Here is a 15,594-nt window from a genome sequence, read left to right as displayed (position 1 = left end):
TACTCTTTTAAAAAAATGTTAGAATTAAGTATCTTCAAATTTTGAGTAGAAAAATGTTCAGCATTTGTGCCAGTGGGCTACGGATCTTTTGTATCAAAGCGGGGAATTGCTTCAAAGGAAGGAGGAAATTATAAACACTTGGATCTGAGGAGGCTTGAATGTGTCGAGTTCCTCATTTTCAGACTACGCAGTAAACTCTCTTTTCATCGTGTAAGATTTTAGAGGTAAAATTAAAACTTGTTTATGAATTACGTCGCAAGGTCATATGAATACGCAATCAGATCACGTGATTGCCAAACTTCGTGTTACACGACAGATGAACAGTTAGTTGGTGGTCGTTTGTACGTTCAGAGTTCGGATTTGAAGTACTTTTTAATATTTTATTCATCACTGTCCTTTACACAGTACAAACGAACATACAGTACAGCAGCAGCAGAGCCTGCCTCTGCATGAACTAGTGGCGTGGCGTGGCGTGGCGTGGCGTGGCGTAGGGTTCAGCTGTCCACCACTTCGCAGCTGTGGTACTTGGAGCTCGTCTCCAGCCAGCTCTCGACGCCGTTGTTTGAAGTCAGGTCGTCGTTGGACGGCAGTTCCGTCAGGGGCTCCATTTCCAGGAGCCTCCCGTTCGGCAGAACAGTTCCGTTCTCTTTGGAGCAGAGGCGTTCTCGGCTGCTGAACACTGCAACGAAGAAGGAAGTTTCTGTGAAGTAGAAAGCAAGAACCGGGACACATCGACAGTCTGCTATCCACAAACGTAAAGATTCAATGAAATGCTTGCTCTAAAACCTCAATGTTACGTCGTTTATATGGGTCTGAAATCATTGGCGAAATCCTCACAAAACAACAGTCGGACACCACGAAAGAGAGGCACAACGAACTTGCGAGACCCATCCGCATATGGGAGGATAATATTAAAGTTGGACGTTTGATAAATTGGAGGCTGTGAGGAGGAACAGACCTCCTCAGTCGATTGGAGTCTGGAACAGTGAGTGAATTGCGGTTGGGGCCTTACCTGAGTCAGGAGACGCTGGATACACTCCGGACAGCACCGTGTTCTTCCTCAGATTCCCGGGTGGGCTCTTAAATTCTGCCGTCAGCGATGACGTAATACTCGGCAGACGAATGTCTAGATGGGAACCCTTGTCTGTCACGATCTGCGGCAGAAATGGTTGCACTGTGTCTTCCCACTGCATAAATTTTACGACCTGACTTTGGTCCCGCGTCAAGGAGGTAACACGGACTGAGGGCGTTTGAGAACAGGAAGTAGATGGAACCTTAAAGCAGCTCATGGTTTACAATCTTTGGTGCCCAGCAGGAAGGCCGTAAGAAAGTTCACATCGTATTCCGCCAGCAACCGATCACGAGAAACGAATTACATTACCGAGAATGTGCAGGCCGTTGAACTACACCCACGCTGGAATTTTTTTAATTTTCCCTCTTTAAGCGATTGCACGTGCCATCGGAGCTTTCAAAGCTTATCAAGATTAGCGCAGGTGAAATGGTTCGAACGCAGCCGTAGTTAAATTTGCATGAAAATTACACGCTACACGTCGTCGTGATCACAGATTTGCATGCGGTCCAAGGCACGACAAAGTGATAAGATCTTGAGTAAAGAGAACCGAAGCGTTTCGCTGTCCTCATTTGTTCTCCTTATCTCTTGCTACACTTTCAGGATCTAACAGCTGCGTGCGTGTCTGTGACAGCGTAAACCAAAGTTCGTAACGGAGTAATGTAGTAGAAGGGCCATGCGTGAAAGGAAGTAGGTAATAAGGCAACCTTGTCTTTCAGTGAAGTTCCAGGAAGGCAGAGACCGGAGGAGAATATCTGACCACGATATTGAATGGATTTGGGGTTTTCCGGGTTCGTTGCTGCAAGCATGTTTCTGCCTTGTCCACATTTCTCGCTTAAACCGTACCTTCTTGTTCATGGCGTACAGCTTCGTGGTGATGTCCCTGGCGATCAGGGTGGTGATCACTGTCGCCAGATACGTCTCCTTCACGAACAGGTACTCCAGGGAAGACCTCTGCCAGTACAAGTAGCGACACGATGTGGCCGCAATTATGGACACCTGTGAGCGTACGGGAAGTGAATTGCAGGCAGAATCAATTAAAATCTGTTAATGAGAATTATCCCAAAATATAGGGAGATTCAGTGGACAGACGTCAGCCGCCGCCCAACCTAGTCGCGGTGTCCGCTGGTAAACCCAATCTCAGGCTCACGAGTACTTCATGCGTTTGTGCGTGCGAAAGTGATTGGGGTGGGGAATCCTCCGTGTAGAAAACTCTGGCGTCACTGTTGCCGTTCTTGAAGGTCGCGTGTCAGACTCTTGCGAACGAGTCAGGATTATTGCGCAATGCATACATTTCCTAATTTGTTTTATTTCACACTAGAAATTCGTGTCGAGTTTGTTGATGTCACAAATATTACAGGGTGGTTCCGAAGTTAGAAGCCCACATCCACTGCGAATGTTGACTTGTGCCTCGCTGAAATGAACAGCTAGAGTCGTAAATAAACTATGTCCTTACCTTGAATTTATCGTCAGTTGTAGCACGACTGGACTCAAACTCTGGAGAGTCCATAAATTCGCAAGGCATGATGGGATGAAGAAACTGATGGTCGGACATCACGTTCACCTGCACAGTTGTAAGTGACAAGTTTAGTGACTCATCTCACTGTTGGCTGCATCGTAATCTGAGAAGTAATTTCTGTTGGCCCTTCCATTGACTGATAAACGACAGTTGAGTAGCCTATCTGAAGACTGAGACACTTGTTCCTGACTGCAGTCACTGGACTACAGAATCTGTCATTGCTGAGTCACCAGCATTTCTTTCGCCAAGCGATTAAAATATCTTGCCTATGCATTCTCTGCAATGAATGATACTCTCGCTGGAAATTACATCAACTGTGCCGGACCTTATCACACTGATTTATAATTCTAAAGGCCACTTTGCTTCGGCTTAAGTACATTTGTTTTCATCGCTCACCGAGACATTAAAATTAAAGCACAGGAATGTACGTGACTGTATTTCGAAACTGCCTTTATCAAAGATCAATTCGGTGCTGGGTCTGAGAAGAGGCCCCTAATTAGCGCTGCTTGGTCAGGGCTATCGCGCACAGCGGGAGCGGCCTTTGATCTTAAGGGGCACTGGAGGGATAGCGGTAAGACCCAGATGGCCTGCGTCGTCGCTGTAACGGGCGATAACACTCACCTTTCCTGAAAGTAAGAGCCCGAGACGGTCGGTCCTCGTGAGATTCTGCATCGCGTAAGCTTCGCCGGCGTGCAGAGACATGATTTGGGCGAAATCTGAACCGACCATCTTCTTGAATAGCAACCTTGACACCTAGCACACACATTTACAGAGTGGCATTTGTTTTGGAGATAACAAAAATATTTGTGATTAGTGATGCAAAATATGGCAGTTGCGACCTTTTGAAAATACGAACCCTCGTTAAATGAAGTACCCACAAACGAAGTAGCATGGAGCCCAAAATACTGATTCGAGCGGAAATGCCTTCCGTGCCTCCAACAGCAAATACGAAGAGAATTTTTCTCCCATTCAGCGTTTGAATTAACATATCTAGAATGTACTTACATGCACTGAAAAGTAACACACCAATTGACGAAAGCGTGTTGCATGCCGGCCTTTAACGTAAAACGAAAGATACCGAGATAAGAAGTAAAGCACGAAATTTTGAAACTGGGTTCACTGGGAGCGTTTTTGGCGCAAAAATCCCAAAATGACATCACAGTTTGGGAGAAATTATTAAAACAGCAAAAAGAATGGTGTAAGAGACCGAGAAACACGTGAGCGTGTTTAGGCAATAAAATCAACTCCAGAAGTTCTTCGCGCTTTGCTGAATGTTTAAAACATTTTTTGTCTGTCCTCAGAAAAATGTAAAATTCACGCATTCCTCTGCATCAAAGCTGTCAGCAACTGACAGGGCCCACTTTTGGGTTGTGTCGGTGACCACTGCACCTTAAAGGGATGGAACAGCGTCTGATAAGCTTCTTCAAGTTCAGGGTCGAACTTGACGGGTCTTCGCTGGTAGATGATGTACACCAGCTGTCCCATGTTGAGTAGCATGAACGTGAAGTTCCATGAGAATATGTCCGGGGCACAGATGATGTTCCATGCCCAGAAGGAAAACAGCATGAACCCTGAAAGCAGAGGCGACCAGAGACAAACACTGATCCTCGCGTGTTGTTGATGCGAAGGGTCGATTTCTGATTGCGAGTATCGGTTACGTCGGGTCTAATTAAGTAAAGGAACAACTTTCTTTAACCTTTCGAAGCAAAATATCGTCTAAATAATATCCTTTAAAACTGAATTTAAGGAAATTATCGCAGTTCCAACTACGAGATTCAACTGAACCTCATAAATGCACTCAGCGTTAATGATTTTTAAACCAGGTGATACGTAGTTACCATTTGGGTTCAGAGCTTTAAATGTGCATTTCTTTAGTTTGCACGTGTATGGACAGACACACAAGCAGCAACCAGTGCATTTTTTGAAAGTGCCCTAGTGACTCGTCATGGCCCGAGTCAGTTTTGATTCTGGCTTTAAGTTTAGCTGCCTGCTTTTTTATCTCATTCTACAAAATAATCGTCTAACACGAAACAACTGCTACGTTCTAGTGTTTTGATTTGTCCTGCGCACGCGCGGTGCATTAATCTCCTCATTTTCGTGTGTTCATTTTGCGTTTTGTCGCCGTGCGATGTTACTGCCGGGAAATGCGACAAATTATTACATCAGATGTCGGCCTTTGTTGCCCGAAAGCTTGTAATAGGCCTGATCATTCGACACGAAAGCTTACCAAATATGAGGGCCGAGTGCATGAAGAGGACGCCGTACACACTGCTCGGGGAAGCGTACGATATGACGAAACAGGCGTTGGCGAGTTGGAACAGGATGTGCTGTGGGTCCTTCCACCCGTCACATACGGACAGCAGGCCTGCGACTAAAGAATGAAAATAGGCCACGGCTCAGCGATAGAACAAGAAAAACACGGCGTCGTATAAAAACCACCAGTTTCTTGAATACTGCAGAGGGATCAAGCCAAGGACGATGGAGTGGGTTGGACATGTAGCACGCAGGGGATGTGAGAAATACAATGCGTAACCTTGAACGAAATGCCGCTTGGGGGATATGCCAAGATGCAGGCTAACAAAAGACGAATGCGTCTTTCGGCGGAGACCATCAAGGCAATGAAGCTTGTTTTCGTATCAAAATGGCGATTGTCTGCTTCTGCTGGTATGTTCCAGCTACCGCCCCCCCCCTCTCTCTCCCCCGCCCCCCAACCGAGGCAAGTAACGTAACCACTTGTCTAAAAGAACTGCACTTCAAACTATGGCTTCACTTACTGTGTTTTGGAGTCCAGTACGAGGAAGCAGATTACTTGCAAGAACAAAGTCTACGTTTACATTGTCCAGCTTCGCATGTGCTCGAAAGGAATTGTTTATAACATCAATTAGTTGTCTGACTGCAAGAATCGTTGAATCAAACTGAGCTGTCGTGCAGTGTCGCAGCCCGCAGAGTCAAAAGCCTCGATTAGATCATATCAGCGGTCAACAGATTTGTAGATCGTAAAGCCTAACCATGAAAGTGTTCCAACTGGTGCATCCATTGGCTTGAAATACATTTTCACCCCCAGCCCTTCAAAGATAAATACAAATTGTCGCCTTTCTTTCAGAGTCGAGTGGAAGTGACATGCTTTACAATTCCATGTGTCCTTTGTTTTCAATGGCGTAGTAAATACCGCCGCTTTTGACTTATCACGGGTTCTATTGTTTAGGTTTTTTTTAAAAAAACACGACTTTGCCCCATGTGCAGGCTGTGGAAATTCGAACGCCGTCGCAGCTGCTACAATTGCGGGTTCGTTCGTTATTGTTTATGAAATCCTTGATTGTGCAAGCTCAACAGATAACGCACGAGGAAAACCGGTTACTATCTGCTCGCACAGGAAGCAGGACGGCGGAGTGACCAGCCCCATACGCGCCACTAGAAACCAAAACAAAGCCCCTTTGAAATGACTGCACCTGCGATGTTGCCAAATTATGTGCTTGGAAATGTTCGGCCATGTAGCCTGACAAAATGGAGGCAGGCCACACGGCGCAACTACCCAGAAGACAGCCATCTTGATTACCATCGTCACGTACCCTGCAAATGCACAAACATCACAAACACAAAACAAAACAAATCAAATCAAAAAATGAGTCTGTCTGCTCTTCCTTAGCACGAGATTATGTAGAATCAGGCGCGTTTGCAGGTCGAGCAATTTACTCAAGATGAGAGCCAGCAAACTAACGCGAAGTTCGAATGCTGCTCGATCATCGACGATGAGTCCTGTTGAAGCAAACCTTAATATTCTGCTACCAATTAAACTGAAGTGAATTGACAACAAGGCAAAAAGTTAGCTAAAGTGCCTAAGAAATTTTGTATAGGTTAGTGTAGCCTTCTAGACGACGGGAGGATTGAACAGAAGCAACAAGACTGAAGGTGGTTGGACAAATGCACAAACATCACAAACACAAAACAAAACAAATCAAATCAAAAAATGAGTCTGTCTGCTCTTCCTTAGCACGAGATTATGTAGAATCAGGCGCGTTTGCAGGTCGAGCAATTTACTCAAGATGAGAGCCAGCAAACTAACGCGAAGTTCGAATGCTGCTCGATCATCGAACGATGAGTCCTGTTGAAGCAAACCTTAATATTCTGCTACCAATTAAACTGAAGTGAATTGACAACAAGGCAAAAAGTTAGCTAAAGTGCCTAAGAAATTTTGTATAGGTTAGTGTAGCCTTCTAGACGACGGGAGGATTGAACAGAAGCAACAAGACTGAAGGTGGTTGGACAAATGCACAAACATCACAAACACAAAACAAAACAAATCAAATCAAAAAATGAGTCTGTCTGCTCTTCCTTAGCACGAGATTATGTAGAATCAGGCGCGTTTGCAGGTCGAGCAATTTACTCAAGATGAGAGCCAGCAAACTAACGCAAAGTTCGAATGCTGCTCGATCATCGAACGATGAGTCCTGTTGAAGCAAACCTTAATATTCTGCTACCAATTAAACTGAAGTGAATTGACAACAAGGCAAAAAGTTAGCTAAAGTGCCTAAGAAATTTTGTATAGGTTAGTGTAGCCTTCTAGACGACGGGAGGATTGAACAGAAGCAACAAGACTGAAGGTGGTTGGACAAATGCACAAACATCACAAACACAAAACAAAACAAATCAAATCAAAAAATGAGTCTGTCTGCTCTTCCTTAGCACGAGATTATGTAGAATCAGGCGCGTTTGCAGGTCGAGCAATTTACTCAAGATGAGAGCCAGCAAACTAACGCGAAGTTCGAATGCTGCTCGATCATCGAACGATGAGTCCTGTTGAAGCAAACCTTAATATTCTGCTACCAATTAAACTGAAGTGAATTGACAACAAGGCAAAAAGTTAGCTAAAGTGCCTAAGAAATTTTGTATAGGTTAGTGTAGCCTTCTAGACGACGGGAGGATTGAACAGAAGCAACAAGACTGAAGGTGGTTGGACAAATGCACAAACATCACAAACACAAAACAAAACAAATCAAATCAAAAAATGAGTCTGTCTGCTCTTCCTTAGCACGAGATTATGTAGAATCAGGCGCGTTTGCAGGTCGAGCAATTTACTCAAGATGAGAGCCAGCAAACTAACGCGAAGTTCGAATGCTGCTCGATCATCGAACGATGAGTCCTGTTGAAGCAAACCTTAATATTCTGCTACCAATTAAACTGAAGTGAATTGACAACAAGGCAAAAAGTTAGCTAAAGTGCCTAAGAAATTTTGTATAGGTTAGTGTAGCCTTCTAGACGACGGGAGGATTGAACAGAAGCAACAAGACTGAAGGTGGTTGGACAAATGCACAAACATCACAAACACAAAACAAAACAAATCAAATCAAAAAATGAGTCTGTCTGCTCTTCCTTAGCACGAGATTATGTAGAATCAGGCGCGTTTGCAGGTCGAGCAATTTACTCAAGATGAGAGCCAGCAAACTAACGCGAAGTTCGAATGCTGCTCGATCATCGACGATGAGTCCTGTTGAAGCAAACCTTAATATTCTGCTACCAATTAAACTGAAGTGAATTGACAACAAGGCAAAAAGTTAGCTAAAGTGCCTAAGAAATTTTGTATAGGTTAGTGTAGCCTTCTAGACGACGGGAGGATTGAACAGAAGCAACAAGACTGAAGGTGGTTGGACAAATGCACAAACATCACAAACACAAAACAAAACAAATCAAATCAAAAAATGAGTCTGTCTGCTCTTCCTTAGCACGAGATTATGTAGAATCAGGCGCGTTTGCAGGTCGAGCAATTTACTCAAGATGAGAGCCAGCAAACTAACGCGAAGTTCGAATGCTGCTCGATCATCGAACGATGAGTCCTGTTGAAGCAAACCTTAATATTCTGCTACCAATTAAACTGAAGTGAATTGACAACAAGGCAAAAAGTTAGCTAAAGTGCCTAAGAAATTTTGTATAGGTTAGTGTAGCCTTCTAGACGACGGGAGGATTGAACAGAAGCAACAAGACTGAAGGTGGTTGGACAAATGCACAAACATCACAAACACAAAACAAAACAAATCAAATCAAAAAATGAGTCTGTCTGCTCTTCCTTAGCACGAGATTATGTAGAATCAGGCGCGTTTGCAGGTCGAGCAATTTACTCAAGATGAGAGCCAGCAAACTAACGCAAAGTTCGAATGCTGCTCGATCATCGAACGATGAGTCCTGTTGAAGCAAACCTTAATATTCTGCTACCAATTAAACTGAAGTGAATTGACAACAAGGCAAAAAGTTAGCTAAAGTGCCTAAGAAATTTTGTATAGGTTAGTGTAGCCTTCTAGACGACGGGAGGATTGAACAGAAGCAACAAGACTGAAGGTGGTTGGACAAATGCACAAACATCACAAACACAAAACAAAACAAATCAAATCAAAAAATGAGTCTGTCTGCTCTTCCTTAGCACGAGATTATGTAGAATCAGGCGCGTTTGCAGGTCGAGCAATTTACTCAAGATGAGAGCCAGCAAACTAACGCGAAGTTCGAATGCTGCTCGATCATCGAACGATGAGTCCTGTTGAAGCAAACCTTAATATTCTGCTACCAATTAAACTGAAGTGAATTGACAACAAGGCAAAAAGTTAGCTAAAGTGCCTAAGAAATTTTGTATAGGTTAGTGTAGCCTTCTAGACGACGGGAGGATTGAACAGAAGCAACAAGACTGAAGGTGGTTGGACAAATGCACAAACATCACAAACACAAAACAAAACAAATCAAATCAAAAAATGAGTCTGTCTGCTCTTCCTTAGCACGAGATTATGTAGAATCAGGCGCGTTTGCAGGTCGAGCAATTTACTCAAGATGAGAGCCAGCAAACTAACGCGAAGTTCGAATGCTGCTCGATCATCGAACGATGAGTCCTGTTGAAGCAAACCTTAATATTCTGCTACCAATTAAACTGAAGTGAATTGACAACAAGGCAAAAAGTTAGCTAAAGTGCCTAAGAAATTTTGTATAGGTTAGTGTAGCCTTCTAGACGACGGGAGGATTGAACAGAAGCAACAAGACTGAAGGTGGTTGGACAAATGCACAAACATCACAAACACAAAACAAAACAAATCAAATCAAAAAATGAGTCTGTCTGCTCTTCCTTAGCACGAGATTATGTAGAATCAGGCGCGTTTGCAGGTCGAGCAATTTACTCAAGATGAGAGCCAGCAAACTAACGCGAAGTTCGAATGCTGCTCGATCATCGACGATGAGTCCTGTTGAAGCAAACCTTAATATTCTGCTACCAATTAAACTGAAGTGAATTGACAACAAGGCAAAAAGTTAGCTAAAGTGCCTAAGAAATTTTGTATAGGTTAGTGTAGCCTTCTAGACGACGGGAGGATTGAACAGAAGCAACAAGACTGAAGGTGGTTGGACAAATGCACAAACATCACAAACACAAAACAAAACAAATCAAATCAAAAAATGAGTCTGTCTGCTCTTCCTTAGCACGAGATTATGTAGAATCAGGCGCGTTTGCAGGTCGAGCAATTTACTCAAGATGAGAGCCAGCAAACTAACGCGAAGTTCGAATGCTGCTCGATCATCGAACGATGAGTCCTGTTGAAGCAAACCTTAATATTCTGCTACCAATTAAACTGAAGTGAATTGACAACAAGGCAAAAAGTTAGCTAAAGTGCCTAAGAAATTTTGTATAGGTTAGTGTAGCCTTCTAGACGACGGGAGGATTGAACAGAAGCAACAAGACTGAAGGTGGTTGGACAAATGCACAAACATCACAAACACAAAACAAAACAAATCAAATCAAAAAATGAGTCTGTCTGCTCTTCCTTAGCACGAGATTATGTAGAATCAGGCGCGTTTGCAGGTCGAGCAATTTACTCAAGATGAGAGCCAGCAAACTAACGCGAAGTTCGAATGCTGCTCGATCATCGAACGATGAGTCCTGTTGAAGCAAACCTTAATATTCTGCTACCAATTCAATTGAAGTGAATTGACAACAAGGCAAAAAGTTAGCTAAAGTGCCTAAGACATTTTGTATAGGTTAGTGTAGTCTTCTAGACGACCAGCCGGGACTAGACGGTTGAAGAGAAGCAACACGACTGAAGGTTCCTCACGACGGGCAACGCAGTGCTGACCGGTGGTGGGACTCGTTGTCATGTCGCGTGACTGGTAGCTGGCTTGCCATTGGCTAATTCAATTGCAGAGTCGGCAAACCTCACGAAGATAATTCTCCAAGGTCCACTCTGACGGCTAAAACAAGTTTTATTTTCTACGTCGTCACTGTGGATGCGCTTATTAAAACTTATTGAACCCACGTAAGCTGCTGGCTGTCCCGAGGATACTGAATGGTGTAGTCTGTTGGATATTGACCCTCGTAGCACCTGACAAGTTTATCTTTTTTCTGTTTCTATCAATTGTAATCCGCTGAAGCCCTAATTTCTGTTTGCACTGATGCATCGAATAGCTGACATGTCTCTCGTGTATGGACTGTTATTAGGAATTCGTCACATACATTTTGTTGCAACCCTTGTGTTTTGGCACAAAATTTGCACTACCATCGATGTTGCGTTGCGTAGGAGAAAATGAGTTTGGTTTCTGCAGTGAAACGTTTTTAGGGTTCAAAATGCACTGCCAAGAGCATTCTTCAAAATCACTAGAGTTGCAAACGGTCTCTGTTTTTAAGCAGATGAAGGCGGAAGGAACTTCGCAAAAAAGTAAAAAAATGCAATTTATTTCTTTGAAGCAGGACGCTCATCTGTATAGTAAAGAAACTGAGACCCTACCTCAAAGAAAACACAACACTGCACTACTACAAACATCATCTGATTAATGGCGTTCCCTTCTTACATGAAATGTACTCCTTAGGTGCGCGGCCTTGTAGAAACCCGAAAATTTTGATTTCATTGTTTTTTAAACATGCTGAGGTCTTTGGTTTGCTTTGCCCTTCGATTGTAACAATTTGACCCACGCCAGAGTCCCTTAGGTACGTATCAACGGGATTATTCGTCGCTTACAATTTTTACGTGCAACTGCCGAACGTAGGTTCGATTACAATAGGACGGAAATACCTGTATTTATTTAGACTTTTAACCATTGTTTATACTGCATGTTGTGTGTGAGACGGGTATAGAGAGAGAGAGAGAGAGAGAATACGATGCAGGAGTGCCAACCATTCGACTGAGACGTTCTTTTGTTGTTGTTGTTGTTGTAGTTGTAGTGGGGAAGCGTTGTGATAGCTGGTTGAGGCTGACTGTCGTTAAACGTTCCAGCAGATCCTGGGAATCATCGACTCTCTTCCCCCCCCCGGGCAATCAATTTTCTTTCCCATGCATCATCGGCTGGAAAGGTCACGGCGACCTACACACGTGTACGATAAATGATTAATCCTTCATGACGTAATCTGAGACGCCTGGGAAAGTCGACAGTCTTTTTCTGTCTCAGTGACAACGCCCCAGTCTGTGAGTTCTCGATCTGATGACGAATGCTTGGGGGGGGGGGGGGGGGAAATGGTTTTCTGGCATAGAAATTTCAAGGAAAGTTCGCCATAATTTTGAGCTGCTCCTTCCGCATATGCAGTACCGCAGTAGCGGAGTTTCGTGTTTTGAGATTTGCTGTGGTCATGTAGTGAGTGTCCTATCAGCTTTAATACTGCGTAGAAAGTGAAGCGAACAGACGTTGCCATGGCAACCGATTGAACAGCTGCACTTGAAGTTTGTTTCTGGTCGTGTTTGAAGCACAAAGTTTAACATAATGCTAGAGATGTCTGTAAGGTAAAAGCTTGGAGGTAGAATGAGGTCTTTAATGTTGTACCCGACATCTGTTGAAGTAGCCATCACATGTTGCCCCCCCCCCCCCCCCCCCCCCGTCTTCTTGAGCACGTGTTTTAAAACATTGTTTCCGGTAAGGTCCACTAACTGTGCTTGCAGGTAAATTCCGATTACGAATAATTGCAAAGCGATCGCACGGATCCATGAGAATGTACAGAGATTATCGTTCATATCTGTTTGTTTCGACCACTTAAAGGGAGCCGCCCAAAATGACCTGTTAAGGTCTGAACAAGTTGTCCTTTTTAATAAGCACTGAGATTATAATCACAAAACTTGTTGTGTAGACTGTCAACCTAACAACAGTGTAAGTTTTTGTAAGGGTGGAAAATTTGGGAAGAACGCAGATTGAGGGTGTTTGAGTATAGGAAGCTACAGAATCCTGCAGAAAAATGATTAATGCCCAGTTTCATAATTTCTACTTCATGGCAAATGTTAATTATGGCGATGAAATCAGGAAAGAAGACGAGTAGGGCATGCAAAGAGAATTCAGCCGAAGTTTGAAGAAAGATGTCACTTGCGAGGCGCATTATTAGTGCATCCTCTTTGCATCCACACATTTCTCCTGGCAGTGAATTTGAAACGGAAGTTTCAACAATTCTGGTTTCCTTACGACAATTTCGTCCAGCTGATCAAAAGGTTTGCGCAATGACGAGAGAGAGGGGGGGGGGGTGTTGCATTCATTCATATTCGGCAGCCTTGATGTTATTACAACTTTCGGCTACTGATTTTTTGTGTGATTTGGTCTGATCATTCGGAGAGAATGGGTCAAAGGTTGGCTGGAACACGGAGATGAGGAAGGACGCTGTGCAAGGGGATATTTCTTACCGTAGTGATCGCGGGTGTCTTGGGCTTCCAGCGTGCGGTTCTGCTCAGGAATGGCCTCCATCACTGGCCTGGAATCTGATCATTTACAGAATCTGTAGATCTTGGTGGTGTCTGTAAATTATATAATTACAAATAGCAGAATGTTATAACGACGATGGAGGTTGGACACGTAGCACGCATAGGGAAATGCGAGACTCAAGTGTGCTTCGGAGGATGAAAGATGCAGAACAGGGTAACACTGGCTCCATAAAAGACAAGCTGAGATACTGTCAGCTTCCCAACAGGCAACACAGCCTCTGTTCTTTCGAGTTAGTCATGTTAGAGCAACAGGATGGATACCATTTTCTGGCCGTGTTTTGTAAATGCGTTGCACTTGGAAAACCTAAAATATTTTGACAGACTCGAGAACTGTTCTCATATTTCAGTTTGTTTTAATTTAAATTTGGGTATTTCTTAACATAAAAAAAGGTTTGAGGACATTAATTTTTTAGGGTTTTGTAGTAACCTTTAATTCAAGACACTGAGGAGCTGTTAAACATGTGTTTTCACAATAGCCGTACATCCTTATTGCTGTATTTTTTCGGTTCCAAAAAGGCGGGCTTTACAGCGTAATAACCTTTGTAACCCCCACGACTGTAGGACGTTGAAACATGGCTGCTGGAGTAGCAAATTTTGATGGCATTTGGACTAAAACTTTTTTTCTTCAATACAGCACAATTTCCATTCCAATTTGGTACTCACCCGTATCTTTACTATACCCAAAGTCCAGAGAAACTGACACTCAGCGCGGAATCCGAAATACACGAAAGCAAACCGCCATATTGGTCCCGGAATTCTTTTGAAGACGGTCAATACGAACCTCAGTTAAGCAAAGTACAGAAATTAAATGATAGATGGCAGAGCGTTACTCATGTTCGCCACCTGGTAAATGTAAGCTGAACTACTGTCTCGGCAGCTCGGTAGGTAAAGGAGGAAGAAGACGGGTCTCATGGGACATTTCAACGTATACTGGTTGAAATTTGCCGACTTTTCAGACGAACACTTTGTCTCTGTCTTCAGGACTGATGTTTGGTATCTGCCCACAATTCCACACGACATTACAGCCCAAAAACCAACATCGACCTGTAAGATTTCTCGGCATTAAAAGTCCCATTTAGTTAGTTATATTGAACTGAAACATACAACTCAATGTCAGATTTCAGAGGAAGAACTATAGAAATTGTGCTGGATATGATCATATTCGTTGCTTTGCCCTTTAAGGCACGGTGGTAAGTATATGTACCACCTGCTTGAACATTGGAAACATAATATTTTTACCAGAGTTTTTATTATTTCCCACGATTCTCGGAATAGAAGGAGGTTATTTCCTTCGACATCGTTAACCAGTTGTCCTTTTTGTAATGGAAATGCGTTGTTTCCGGTTTGGAATGAATCGTCAAGTATCGTACAGATTGGGTTCATGCATCTGAGGGCTAATTTTACTGTTCGTGTGGCCATTTTAACAAGATTCAACGAGTTTTGTGCCTACACATAGCAGCACGCGGCCATACGAAAAACTGTTTTCGTAAACCTCCGTGGATTGTAAACAATGTTAAAAGTTCTGGTCGAACAGGCCAGGCCCGTCCTAGCGAGTAGCATACGCTGAGGGAAAGGAGTTATTGGGTCGAGAACTTTCTCCACCGTAACTCGAGACACACGACAATGACATCATCAGCCTACAAGCATTTTTTCTAGGTAGTACCAAATCTTCCAGTATATCGACATTTGAAAATATGGTGTTCCCGGAAATTGTAAAATATTTAAAAAGGGTTCTTTATGCAAAACTTCGTAATTGGTTGTTCATGTGTGACGCCCTCGCGATATATATTTTGGAGCTGCTGGAGCAAATGTGACAACACTGTACTGTGCATTATGTGAACATTGTCGTCTCTTAAATAAAAATCTTGGGAATCGGTTGGACTTCAAGAAACAACAATTATTTTAACACATGCTTAGATTATTGGAACTCAACAATGACTCACAATTACAAAAATGAACTTGTGGCACATGTGCAGGCGGTGGAAATTCGAACGCCGTCGCAGCTGCTACAATTGCGGGTTCGTTCGTTATTGTTTATGAAATCCTTGATTGTGCTAGCTCAACAGATAACGCACGAGGGAAACCGATTACTATCTGCTCGCACAGGAAGCAGGACGGCGGAGTGACCAGCCCCATACGCGCCACTAGAAACCAAAACAAAGCCCCTTTGAAATGACTGCACCTGCGATGTTGCCAAATTATGTGCCATGTAGCCTGACTAAATAGCCTTCCATGATGGAGGCAGACCACACGGCGCAACTACCCAGAAGACAGCCATCTTGATCACCATCGTCACGTACCCTGCAAATGCA

The 15,594-nt window shown here is 43.4% G+C and overlaps 1 protein-coding gene across 5 annotated transcripts; it reads right to left on the bottom strand.

Moving 5' to 3' along the window:
• Nucleotides 1–366: 366 nt before the first annotated feature.
• LOC110838198 (popeye domain-containing protein 3) lies at nt 367–14,918 on the bottom strand. 5 transcript variants are annotated; one of them, XM_022081175.2, is made up of 9 exons: nt 13,946–14,918; nt 13,205–13,279; nt 4,816–4,959; nt 3,978–4,159; nt 3,210–3,341; nt 2,526–2,633; nt 1,916–2,068; nt 1,013–1,154; nt 367–700 (listed from the first exon to the last, which is right to left on the bottom strand). In XM_022081175.2, exons 2-9 carry the CDS (start codon nt 13,263–13,265, stop codon nt 495–497), a joined length of 1,128 nt encoding a protein of 375 aa, XP_021936867.1. In that variant the 5' UTR covers nt 13,266–13,279; nt 13,946–14,918; the 3' UTR covers nt 367–494. The 5 variants fall into 5 exon arrangements, with proteins under 5 accessions (XP_021936867.1, XP_087203092.1, XP_021936865.1 ...); XM_087346966.1 differs by having other exon boundaries at nt 13,205–13,272; XM_022081173.2 differs by having other exon boundaries at nt 13,205–13,315; nt 13,946–14,917.
• Between the last annotated feature and the right edge of the window lie 676 nt (nt 14,919–15,594).

The sequence above is a fragment of the Zootermopsis nevadensis genome, unplaced genomic scaffold (assembly GCF_977971745.1).
Source record: "Zootermopsis nevadensis isolate Lab colony 2312 unplaced genomic scaffold, Znev_1.0 Znev_ptg000011l, whole genome shotgun sequence".
Lineage (NCBI taxonomy): Eukaryota > Metazoa > Arthropoda > Insecta > Blattodea > Termopsidae > Zootermopsis > Zootermopsis nevadensis.
The sequence above is the reverse complement of the archived record's forward strand: the minus strand, read 5'-3'. Positions and strand labels throughout refer to the sequence as shown.